General features: G+C 37.9%; 1 protein-coding gene across 1 annotated transcript in view; it reads left to right on the top strand.

Moving 5' to 3' along the window:
• Positions 1-10601, top strand: part of tmtc3 (transmembrane and tetratricopeptide repeat containing 3) — a 58442-nt gene extending 47841 nt beyond the window's left edge. The window contains exons 11-14 of the mRNA XM_015372235.1: positions 1858-1961; positions 2476-2645; positions 3919-4145; positions 8440-10601. Of these exons, the coding sequence (XP_015227721.1) occupies positions 1858-1961; positions 2476-2645; positions 3919-4145; positions 8440-9278 (1340 nt within the window). The 3' untranslated portion in view covers positions 9279-10601. The remainder of the gene's footprint in view (positions 1-1857; positions 1962-2475; positions 2646-3918; positions 4146-8439) is intronic.
• Positions 10602-13224: the final 2623 nt, after the last annotated feature.

Genomic DNA, 13224 nt, shown 5'->3' with positions numbered 1-13224 from the left:
ATGCCAGCCGTGATTTCTTCTTCTGCAGAGCTGTCATCCTAAAAACATAAAAAAGAAATATATTTGAAGGGGTTAAACTCTACTGTTCTTACCTAAAAAGCCAGAAGGCTGTTATTTTTTTTTATTTACGAGGAAAAGAGAGTGCTATGATCGTTATTACTCTACTAAAATGTAAACATTAGCAAAACAGTATATTATAACAACATTATAACAACATTAACTAAGATTGGTAAATCCTGCTGGCAAAAAATATTTTATTATATTAGGACTGCAATTAAAGATTATTTAGCAATTTGATCAATCTGCAATTTAGCAATTTATTTTTTTCGATGAATCGATTAATAATCTGATAGCCAAAGTTTCCTCAAAGAATACTTTTTGCAGAATTAAACCAGGTCAAACTAAAACTTTTCCACTTGATGAGTTCTGGATAGAGCATACTGACAGATGAAAAAGATTTTTTATCTTAAATGCAAAATGTTTATATTTGTTTTTTGCAATTCAGCTATAATTTCTGATCTAAGTGGATCGCTCAGTCTGCTAAAGGCATTTTTTACAGTCTATACTCCAGTTAACGATTAGTCGATTACTCAGTTAGTTGAAGATTATTTCAATAACAAATTAATCATGATTTATCTGATTTATTGTTTCAGCCCTACATTATATATTCTGGTACTTAGACTTTTTATCACAAACCCGAAAAACTCTTTATATTCAATAACAGTCACTGTGAACAGCTGAGTAACAGACAGGCTGTCCGGCTTCAGAGAGCTTTGACTGGGGACTCTGCACTGTCATCAACTCTGCCCTTCCGAACGAGAACACAATATTTAGGTAGGATCACAATCCTGAAGAACTGACTGCATAGATGACTCAATTCATTTATCGCCGTCTTTTTCTGTCAACGCCAGCTTCAGTTTGCTACCCTTATGTTTTTTTTTTTGCCTTGGGTCGGGAACCTTTTTTGAAGATATTCAGCATTAGCTGAACCTTGCACTTAACCGATACTCAAACAGGAATAAGTGACAAATTAGTTTCCCTGGAACTGTGAACGTTGTGAAGAATTCTCACAGTTGCGTTCTCTTTGTGTAAAAAATGACCCACAGGCACAAACAACATACTTTTCCCCTCACATTACATTTTTTGTTGAAGTTTAATTTTAAAGCTGTAGTTGTAGTTTCATTCATTAAACACAAACTTGTTTCTGTTTTTTTATGAACTTTTTGCTGCCTTAAAAAAGATTAATAAAAATAACAGGAAAACAAAAGCAAGTTTGATATCTAAAACCTAACAGATTAATAAAGTGAGAACACTTTAAATTTAAACTGTGAATAATGCCGTGCAAGTAAGTATAGAAGAGAGCGTTGTGTCCATGGAGAGGAAAAGTGAATGAATCCATTTTACTGATGGGTGAAAGAGGTGTCTGTTTGTGCATTTAATCTGTTAATAGTGGCTCTTGATCTCCTCTTTCCTCAAAACGTCCAGATCCAGCCCATCATTTAAGAGGTTTATCATCCATGTAGCCTTGTTTGACTTTATTGCATAAAATTTGCAGATGTGAATATGAAATCTGCACACGGGGATTATTCTCATTCCTAAGTTTTCAGGAACCCTGCCATCAGCTGGGAGATCATCCCATTTTGTCGGTGCACCACCCACAAGTGTTTCCCCAAGATTAACAATGAAAACACACTCACCCACAAAGGATTTCCTGCTTTTATTATCACAAATGGATTCCTACCGTCCAAAGTTTGGCTGCTAGTTTTCTACAGGATTTATTGTGCTCCCTGAAGCTTGCGAAGAAGTTTGCTTTTGAAAGTAAATTTGTCAAACGTGTATATTTTGTTCTTACTGCAGATGATATTGGAGCTCATATGAACGTTGGAAGAACATACAAGAACTTGAATAAGTCCAAAGAGGCCGAGGAGGCTTATCTGGTTGCCAAATCCCTCATGCCACAGGTATGTCTCATTTGGCTTACGCCTTTTCACTTAAAAGCTACCCCACCAAGTAGATTTCTTTTGAAATCTGTTTTCTTTTGTTACCACCCTGCATCATGATTTCTGTCTTAGTTTGGACTTTGCCCCCATTCAAAAGAAAGTAAACTGCAGGATGCCACTGTTCACAAATGCGAAACGGTCTCCACCTATTTGGCATGAAGACAAGATGATGCATAAAAGGCCTTTTACGTTTCCTAGGAAATTCCCTTTCTGTTTACCACCTGTGGCTGCTACACCCGCCTAATTATTTTGTTTTCTTATGTCATAGTAACCTCTAACTTAATAATGCAGCTCACAATAAATGCCAATGATTTTAAAGCAATCAGGATTTCAAACAGAAGTAGGTAAAATGAATTACTTTAATTAAAAATTACCGTTCTGTTCCCAAAAAACACAAAATGTTCTTTGTGTTGCTAACATTAATCTTATTTTTACTATATTAATAACACAATATTTGCTCCTTTACACTAACCAGATTATTCCAGGGAAGAAGTATGCAACACGCGTGGCCCCAAATCACCTTAATGTTTACATAAACCTGGCAAATCTGATACGGGCCAACGACTCTCGGCTGGAGGAAGCCGATCAGCTCTACAGACAAGCAATCAGCATGAGACCAGACTTCAAACAGGCCTACATCAGCAGGTAAGATGTGCTGGGCTTACTTCCATTTTCAATAAAGGAAACAAAAGTTACTATTAATGTATTCACAACCCTTAATAACTACAATCTCCATTATAATTTAGATGTTTTTGCGGGGGGTTGTCTTTAGCTTTGGGTTTTATTTAGTTCATAGTATAACACATGTATTTGCCTCGTTTTTTGAAAGCAACAGGTGGTTGACCAAAATGCTGTGCAACAATGAAGACATAAAAAAGCAATTTACTAAAAAACGCCCTTAGTGTTGGCAGCTTGACATGATAGGCCCACAGTAGGGGAGTACTTTGGTTCCAGTCAGGTACACATAAAGGGAAGCTCCCTTCCACTCTCTTTATCTCTTAAAGCATCTGAAAGTTGTAAATAGTCTCTTTTGCAACAGACTGTTTGCAACATTTTTTCTGAATGTCAACCATCTACCTTTAAATGCTTAGCCACCTGGCACCTGGCTGGTAAACAGTAGAGAGGGGGAATGCGAGTGCACTGCTTAACTGACCGGGAAGAGTTAAAACTTTTAAAGATTTCCCTTAATCTGAGAGAGAAGTCAAAGATACAAAAAAAATGCTTTCTTTTTTTATTATTATTTTTTTTAACCCCTTATTTGATGTTATCAACTTCAAATGAGGAGTGGAAGTTTGGGGCTCTAGGTCATTCTAAAATGCTCACAGCATGATGCCTCAATTTTCATCATGATGACAGTGTTTTCACAGTCGATTCTGTTTTACTTATAACACTCAGGATGTTTTTTTTTATTCTGCTTAGTAAAAGTTTCAAAACCTAACCTAACTCTAAACTACTAAACTACACTTTCTTTTTTTTTTCTTTGACATCATAACTAGTGCTTGTTTGTTTACAAAGGCTTTACAGCAAAACTCTTTCTTGGATTTATACTACATTAACATAAAAAGTGAATAGTAGTTTAATTGAGGTGTTTTTTTTTCAGGTGGAGAGGGAAAGTGAACGTCATTAAAAAAAAAATTCTTCTATTTTACAGCTTTGTTTGTTATGTTGGTCCATCTAATAAAATACCAGTAAAATTTATTTAAATGTCTTGGCTTACGGCCATGCTCCTCTTTGCGAGCCTGTTTTCGTCCTGGTTCTAATAGGACGGAACAAACGTAGAGGGGGGTGAATGAAATTTCAAGGCAGAGTAACAGAGTAATTACCTAAATCACAAAATTGTTGCAGATGTTGGCCCATATTGGCTGTTTGTTGCCAATCATCAAAGCTTGCAACGTGAGGTTGGTTGTTTATTTGACAGAGGGGAGCTGCTGCTGAAGATGAACAAGCTGACTGAAGCCCGTGAAGCCTATCTCCGAGCCTTGGAGCTGGACGGAACCAACGCTGACCTTTGGTACAACCTTGCCATAGTCAACATCGAGATGAAAGATCCATCCGAAGCCCTGAAGAATTTTAACCACGCCTTGGAGCTCAATCCACGCCACAAACTGGCGCTCTTTAATTCAGCTCTTCTCATGCAGGAGTCTGGTGAGTTACACCAAAGGGAAAAGTTTTTCTTACGAAGTCTTTTGTGGATGATTTGTGACCCATTAGAAAAAGTTGGACCAGTCCACACTTGTGATCCCTGTAAATTAACTGTAACAAAATGTGTGAGGAGATGGAAGAACACGTCTCCACTTGTCGATCCACTTTACAGCATCACCCCTCAAACTGGTATGAAGGAAGGAAGTAACCTGTTATTACCTTTAGGGTGTAACGAGGTTCTTAAGAACTGGTCCCATGCTGAAGCGATCAGGGCCAAGTTTCTGTCAGTTCCTTTTTTTTTGACTCTGTGACAAAGAAAACATTTCATGATCAGTCAGTTTTATCTGCAGCAGGTCTGACTGGAGGGTTTGGCAGCCTTTTCTTCCTTTCGCAAATATCAGAAACCTGTTGGTATGCTTAAGAGATCAATACAAAGTCAAAGTTAATCTGAATGTTAATGCTTATGTTAGTCTAGCTGGAAATCTTTTTTCCTGATAGTACTGCTTTATACAATTAAAAGCCAATTCTGAATGTCTCTGTGCTTAATTCCCCGTTAAAACACCATACTGTTTCTAAATTTGTATATATGCTGTTAACTTAACCAAGCAGTCCCCTTAGCAAGATACCACATCCATGTTCATTGGTGTGAAGACTTCACCTTGGCTCTGTCAAACGTGCTTCTATTCTTCTATTATTCTATCATTCTTTGTCATATCTAACCCTACAATCTATTCTCGAGATTGCATGTGATTTGTTTTCAGTTTTAAACTGTTTATTTAGTTTTGGCTTAGGCAGGTCTTCCCTGGTTAAAAGCCTACAACGATGTCAAACAAGCTGTAGTGCAGGCATTGACACTTTAGCTTTTTCCATTTCATCCAAACTAGCAATTCAATTTATTCATCTATTAATTAATTAAAAGTTGATTGATCTTTTTGCTGGGAATATTTCACACTATATGCAACTTCAATTGCTATGCTGTGCTCGAAAGGTAAGATGTAATGATAAAAAAGTGGAGGTCGTTAGGGAAAGCTTCTGATTTCATAAACTTCATGGAGTCGAGTTTTAACAGACCTCTGAGAGCAACCAGAACAACCAGTTTAACAGCAACAGCACATGTCTTTATAACCAGATTGCTCTCTGTTTTTAGTGTAATCCAACAATGTCACAGTTACCATCCACTATGCTAGAACAATTCCCTTGACACAAGAGAAAACTGAATTCTTTATGAAAAATTGCCACTCATCAATTAATTTTTAGTTGTTCAATAATATCTTATCAACTTTAGATGAAGTAATACTTTATTGATAACTTGCATCCATCAAACATTGTTTCATTAGAAAACTTCTCCATACGCCTTACATTGTTCAACGGAGTAAATTTGTTAAACAGTTATTTTTGTTGTAAGACAGTTATTTTTTATCATAACTTATATTTGGGGAAAATGACCCATTCAAAACTGAGACCTCAAGCAGTCAGAGAGCGTAGACCTCTATGAAGCAGCACAGTTTGCGTAGAACAGCAAGAACTGTTCGAATATAGCTCTCACAGATTCCCCCCTATCTTCCTGGGAGGCAATGGAGTCAGACCCAGAGGACCTGGAGCATACCCCTGGAAGGTCCTCAGAGAAATGGGTGCCAGAGGCCACCACTGAAATAGCATCGTCATCATTGACATCATTGATTCATCCTGCACGGGATGGAGAGCTGCGCTGCGATCACCACCAGCCTGAAAGGACTGGAGAAGGGCCCTCATTTGGGCCAGCTCAGTAGTGAGATGATCCATTCTTGTGGACAACCTCCCTTCATTGGCCCTCCTGGCTCACTTGGTGCAGCCCCAGTAGGCCATTTGCACTTGCTTTCCTGACGGCAACGGACTATGTGGTGCAGCGCCCATCCAATCGGTAGGCTGCTCCAGCCTATAGATTGAGAGCAAGGTGCTCTATTAGGAACATAGGAACAATCATATATCTGATATCAGATGGAGCTTGGCCATTTAAAGCTTTATAAGTGAGAAGGAGGATTTTTAATTCTTTTCTGCATTCAACAGGAAGCCAATGAGGAGAAGCTAGGATAGGAGAGATATGATCTCTCTTTTTAATTTTCATCATAACTCTGGCTGCAGCATTTTGGATCAGCTGAAGGCTTTTAACTACAGTTTGTGGACTTCCTGATAGTAAAGAATTACAGTAGTCCAGCCTTGAGATTATCAATACATGGACTAGTTTCTTAGCATCACTGCAGGACTGTTTCTTATTCGTCCAATATTCCGAAATTGTAAAACCCACTTTGATATTAGTTGAATTATGGGTCTAGATAAAAAAAAATGATGCCAAGTTTTAAAATGTTTTTTTCTGAGATCAATTTAATCCCATCCAAATACCTCCAGACTTTTTGAGTCAGATGCTGTGGCTGTCAATAAACGCTGCTGCCACCCTCTGGTTTAGTGGGAAACTGCTTGTTCCACCAAATATTCCTATCACACAATGTTGGAGATCTTTTTAAAAAACTCAAAATTGTAGTGGGTTGGTCTTTGGAATGAGGGACACCGCTGATAAAAAATCAAAATCTGCACATAACGTTTCACGTCATCCTCTACAAAGACAGATATACCAACTAAAAAACCTGTAAATATATGTATTATTTTAAAACGACCACTTCTTGGAGACAGTTGCTTTGATTTTTCCACTTGAAGAACTGTGAAGTTGAAAATTATAGAATTTTGTTAAATATATAATTGCAGTTCTATGTTATAACTCTAAAAATGAGTCTCTCAACCTCTCAATCACAACTCTGTATCCCAGTGGAGAAAAGGTAAAAGTTACTGTCAGATCATGCTATTCTTCCCTAATCCAGACTTGTTCTTAATGTCTTGCGAACATCATCCAATGTGTAATGGGGATGTAGAAGTAAATTGATCTCACTCCCCAGGTATTTCTAAACACATACAGATGGTTCCTTTCCGTCTGCTGGGGAAAACTTGCAGGTCAGAACAATCTGATACAGAAAATAAAACATTAAATACAAATTGCAACCAGTTTGCCAGTAGTTAAAGCACTAAATGCATTTGAAGAATCAGAAATATCAGAATGAAGATCGCTTTCTCAGACAGGTTTAGGGAAAACCCCCTACATGCAAAGGCCACATATTATGCATAACACAGGTGAAAGCTGCAAGTTGTAGGCCACACCCTTTTGGTTAAGCAACCTGAACTGCAAAACTGAAAGCACACGATCCAAATATAAAGAAAAACAAAAACACAATGATCTTTAATGGGGGTGTTGAACTTATATGTTTATTCAAGAACTATGATCTAACAAAGTATTTAGATCTATTAAGTTTTAAACTTAATCTGGCCATTTACCCCCAATTTACAGGCTCTCAAGAGCTAAAATGTCATATCTTGTCATAAAGGCATATGTTTGTTCATTTGAAGTGAGAAAAGTGGCTAAAACTGCTAAATAAATGGGAGTCATTTTATACCAAAGCAATGTGTTTTTTTAAGGTACATGGTCATGTTACAGGCCTGTACAGAAGAGACCAAAAACCATTTAATCATAAGGTTATATACTCGAAGCGTCTCTCCTGATAGTGTTTACATAGTCCTTTTGGGGGATAAATAGGATTCCTGCACCGGCTGAGATGAGCAGACATAAACAGTCATGGCACCATCTTAGTTAGTAGTACCACAGAACTATCAAAAAGCCACATGCTGACAATTGAAAAAGCTACAAAATAGAGCCCGGCTGTCCTTCAATGCTTTGGGTCAAAGCAGCAGCCAGTTGTGGTCAAAGAACAACAGACAGTAAGTAAATTAATTGATTTTCGATGTTCTGCCCCCTATCAGAATATGAAGAAGAAAATGATGAAGTCAGATTTCTACCAAAAGTGCAAACGCGCGATACATACTCATACAAGCAGTGCCATTTAAAACACACGTGAACTACTTTTCATCCGCATTTTAAACAGTTTATGCTTGAGGGTTCATATCCATCAGGCCTCCAATATATAACAGCAATGACTCCATGCTCCTTCTCTTCTCTTCTCTGAACCAGACAGATAAACTAAACTCCCTGTGGAGCTTTTTTTCTGCAAATCCCGCCTTTTGAGAGTCAAATATGTCTTATTATATTCTAATGTCACCAATGTCAGGGTTTATACCCTAAACTGATTTGGAAGGTGGTCAGCTTTAAAAACATTTAGCATTTTAAAGGAACGTCCAGCTGTTTTCTTTGAAAGAAACTGTTTACTCAACTTTGTTTGTCAGAAATTGAGTTTAAACTGTCTCTGCTTCCTTACAGGAGAGCCAAAGTTCTGGCCTGAAGCCAACCGTCGTTTCCTCACCTATGTGGAAGAGGAACCCAATGACGCCAATGGCTACTTTAACCTTGGCATGCTGGCCATGGACGCAAATGAAAACGCCGCAGCTGAGCACTGGATGCGAAAGGCCATTGGCCTGCAGGCTGGGTTCCGCAGCGCCCTTTTTAACCTGGCTCTACTTTACTCTCAGTCTAAACGGGAGGTGGATGCATTACCCGTGTTAGATGAGCTCCTTCGACATCACCCTGAGCACATAAAGGGCCTGATTCTGAAAGGCGACATCCTCATGAACCACAAGAAAGACACTAAGGGTGCTAAAACTTGCTTTGAACGAATTCTGCAAATGGACCCCACCAACGTCCAAGGAAAACACAACTTATGCGTGGTCTACTTCGAGGAGCGGGACTTGCCACAGGCCGAGCGATGCCTGGAGGAAACACTGGCTCTGGCGCCAAACGAGGAGTATGTTCGTCGTCATTTGAACATTGTACGCAGTAAGATGGCTGCCATGAGCGCAGCTGGAGAGCCGCTCTCAAAAGTGAGAGCCAATGAGGAGAAGCCACAGGAAGCTTTGGGTGTTAAGGAAGGGAGGAGTGCTGATGCTGTTGGAAAGGGAGATGGAGATGAGAAGAATGTGCGGAAATCCTCAGTAGAAGGCCTCAGAGGCGGAGAGGCAGACCAAACAGAACCTTTAGACAGTACCCAGGCTGGCAAACGGACTAAGGGCAAGTCCACGGAAGAGATTAAAGATATAGAGGAGAAAAGAGCAGCAGCTCTGAAGAGACTGGAAGAGATAGAGCGCATATTAAGTGGCGACTGATCCGGATGCAATCCCGTGCTAGACTTCCTTTTCCAGAACTCTTCAGTACTTGCAGTAAAGCTACCAACCCCGTTAAAAATGTGTATCCTTAATCTGCTGGAATTTTATGACTGGTTTGTTTTTGATTTTTACAAGATCAGTAAATCTTTATTTTACTCCTTTCAAATCACAGATCCTATAAAAGAAAACAAAAAACAGAAACATCCACCACAGAATAATTAATAAGCCCACATAATAAGCCCAATGCCGATGTGATTTGAACGTGAATGTCATATTTTTTTGTTCCTGTTGATCACTAGATTTTTGTTTAATAAGATGTGACTCACTCCTCTGTTATTGTTAAAAAAAAGAAAAAAAAAGAATGATTGTAACGCAGACAATTAGAGGAAGTGACACGTTCCCCAGACCTCTCCAAGGCAGCAAGATAAAACAGTTCACAGCTCAAAATAACCTAAGACCCCTTCACACACACACACACACACACATACACCCCACAACAGGCTTATGCTTCATCACAGCAGCTGATATTTATTGATCTCACTGAGATCTTCCTGCTATGAGATCATGTTTTTTATTTTCTGCTGCCTTACCAGACTGTTAGCCCTGATCTGTTTTTCACATGTTCCCTCTCTGTTCGGTCATGTAGGAAGATCATTAGAGGTGGATGTTTTGGAATGTTTTTCCTAGTAAACTGTCCGGAGGATATTGTTTCTACATGCGTTACACCCAACTTTTTTATGTGATGGTTAAGGGCGATGCACACCACTCCTAAGCAGCACCATGTGTTTTTTTTTCATCCTCCAGAAAGGGATACTTTTTTTCTAATAGCTCGTTTGTGAAATATGAATTTCCTAGATCCTACATATCATATGGAGTGAATTTGGTTCCATTGCTGTTACAAACTTTGTAAATTGAAATAAAAGAAAAATGCAAAGCAGAAATGACACCTAAAAAAAAATTAAATTTATTATTAAAAAACAGGTTTTATATGTTCAAATTATATTTTTCCAAATTTATAAAAATGTATAAAAAAATCTTTCTGTTTTTCAGATTGAGTTTTACACATAGCCTTCTTTTAAAATGGGGTTTTACAGATCACATTTTCTTCACATTAGGCCTAACACAATAATAATGTTTCCATAGTCCAGCAGACCAATAGAAAATGGTATTTGCTCCTCACTCTAGAGGAAAGCTCGCCCCCAAAAGTGAAGTGATTTTGATCTGGAAAACTATATTGACGAGATTGCAGTTCGCATTCCTTAATTCAAATATTTTAAATAAATAAAAAAATATATATATGACCATTAAAAAGGAAAAAAAGATCAGAAAAAAATTAATTAGAAAAAATACAACTTTAAAATCTGTTAAAAAATTTAAAAAAAATAAAAAAAAATAAATTAAAAAAAAATTGGAAAAAAACCAAATCTGAGAAAAGTTACAATCAAGCTTTTTTTTCAATTAAAATGTTTTCAAAGTTTCATTTCTGAATTGCAGTTTTTTTTATTTTTTTTTTTTATTTCAATTTACAAAATGTCTTTTTCTTTAAAAATGTCCCTTTACAAAACCTGCTTTTTGCAGCAATAAAGGAACAAAATTCATTTTCATACCAGCACAAATTGGGAAAATCTAACTACTCACAGCAACCAAGGCATCATTTCAGCTGTTGCATATCTCAGCCTGATTTTGGCAAACTGTACTTTATATGGATTTTCTTTTATTGTTTTGAAGCAAATTTCATTTTGGCAATTCCATTTTCAGTCTTACCACTAAATAAGTGCTGTCTGGCCTTTTTAAAGACAACCAAAAACATTTCTGCACCTTAGGCATTAACAACTCTGCCTCATTAAAAAAAGAACCCTTGGGAGCCGCTTAATTGCTGCAATAGGACAGGCTCTATTTCTCTAAGGTGAATTTAAAAGAGGTGATTTTTTTCTCACAGGATTTCTGATTTTCCTTTAATATCATTTTGTTCTATCCTTAGCACTGAGTATTGTTGCTTGTGATTTTATTAATTGGAGGAGGCACATAAGGAGACTGATTTCTGTAAATCAGTGAGGCGGTACTACTTAAAGGCATTGTCATGCATTAATGTTTCCCCAGCCCTAAAGATGTTACTCTCCATTTATATTCAGGGTTTTCATATCCAGTGTTATTTATTAATATTATTGTAAAACACCACAGGTTAACGCTATGACTTTTGTGGGGGTTTTTGTACTATTTTTTTTTTTTCTTTTTATCATATCAAGTGTCAGATTCATCATGTTTGATGGAAACCTTACGTCAGACAGTGTTAAACATTAACTAATTCACAGTGTGCCCCATATGGAAGGTATTGCTTCAGATCATGAAGCATCCAGTTTGCTATATTTTCAGTTTTACCTCATATTCTGAGTTTTCCACAATTTAGGGTTTTTATAAGAGGTTGGTGGTGGTATTGGTTATTAAATAAAGTGGGATTTTAAAAACAAATCACATTTTTGATTGTCTCATGTGTTTAACATTTCTGAAGAGCTTCTTTTAATCTAGAAATTTGCTCAGTGCTGCCATGAAGTAAATCATTTTAAGAATGTTGCAGATCATTTAAACAAAAAAAAAAAACATGAATCAAGTGAAAGTTTAATTGGGTTGAAGAGTTTCTCATTCAACCCCTGTCAAATTTTGTCAGTCAGCTGTCAAATTAGCTGTCAAATCCAATTTTAAAATTAAATTATATTAGTTAAATGGCATTCAGGCCTAAAAACAGCAACCTTGATAACAGTGATAAAAGTGCAGCTAGAAGGATTTGTTATTCAGAATATGAGGATAATGCAAAGAGCCCAGAGATCTAAAATGTGTACATTGGATGTTATATGTTTCTGTATTTTATATATTTCTGAGCTGTCTTTAGTGTTCAGGGTAAACAGGTGGTGTATATTCTAGACTAATGTATAATGGCAAAACAGAGACAGAGCGGACCGGTTTGATGCAAATGCCTCAACGTGTAGCTTCTATTGCTTCACCATTCCCAGGTTCAAAAACGAGAACACTATAGTGGATAGGAAAGGGGCTCCAAACTGCTTTGCTGAATCCAAACAGGCTTTAGACTTACGGGTCTCATTACAAATAGACATGAATGACACTGTTCACATTGGCACTGCAGCTTCCCGGAAAAGAACTACATAAAAAAACAAACCCTAAGTTACCCAAATCTATCTCATCTCAACTGCTAGCACTATTCGATAGCGCTTCTTAATGACCCCCCATAATGGATTTATGCTATGGCCTAAAATATCCTTACCTATTTAATGCATTTGAATGGAGCCAATGCGTGAACAAACATACCTATGGATAGGGCTGGGTATTGTTAGGAACCTCACGATTCAATTCGATTTCCATTATTGCTGTTGCGATTCAATCCGATCCGATGCGATTCGATTCAATGCTGATTTCTGAAGCCGTGTGACTCCAGGAGTTTTAAGAGCAGCCTGGGATGCCAAGTTGTGCACATGGGCAAAGCAGCCAACATGTAATAGCTCAGTGATATCGACAGCAACTAGCATGTTGACAGCATTATCTGTAACAACAGTGGCTACTTTTCCGGTTATGCCCCATTGGTATATTGCCTCCGTCAACATGTTCGCTATGCCTCCATCAACATGCTCCCTCTCTGACTTCCGTGAAGCGGCCTGGTCTGAAGCACCTTTGAAACTAATTCCCACTCATTTGATATGAAATGAGAAGTGATGGTTATGTAGGGGTCAGTCGCTCTCAAAGTCCAGCCATCGCATGTCAGCGTGACTCTTTCAGCAGCATTTAGCGACTCCCACACAGCCGTCTTCACCTCTGTGTACAGTGCCCCCCAACGGTCAGGAGGTGAATCGATTCTGAGGGGCTCCCGCATCGATTATGAATTTTGCGTGTAATAATTGCAATGCATCGATTATTCACTTATTTTACCCACCCCTTC

Source organism: Cyprinodon variegatus, unplaced genomic scaffold (assembly GCF_000732505.1).
Source record: "Cyprinodon variegatus isolate N-32 unplaced genomic scaffold, C_variegatus-1.0 Scaffold70, whole genome shotgun sequence".
Classification (NCBI taxonomy): domain Eukaryota; kingdom Metazoa; phylum Chordata; class Actinopteri; order Cyprinodontiformes; family Cyprinodontidae; genus Cyprinodon; species Cyprinodon variegatus.
Note: the sequence above shows the minus strand (reverse complement) of the source record. Positions and strands in the feature narration are given on the sequence as shown.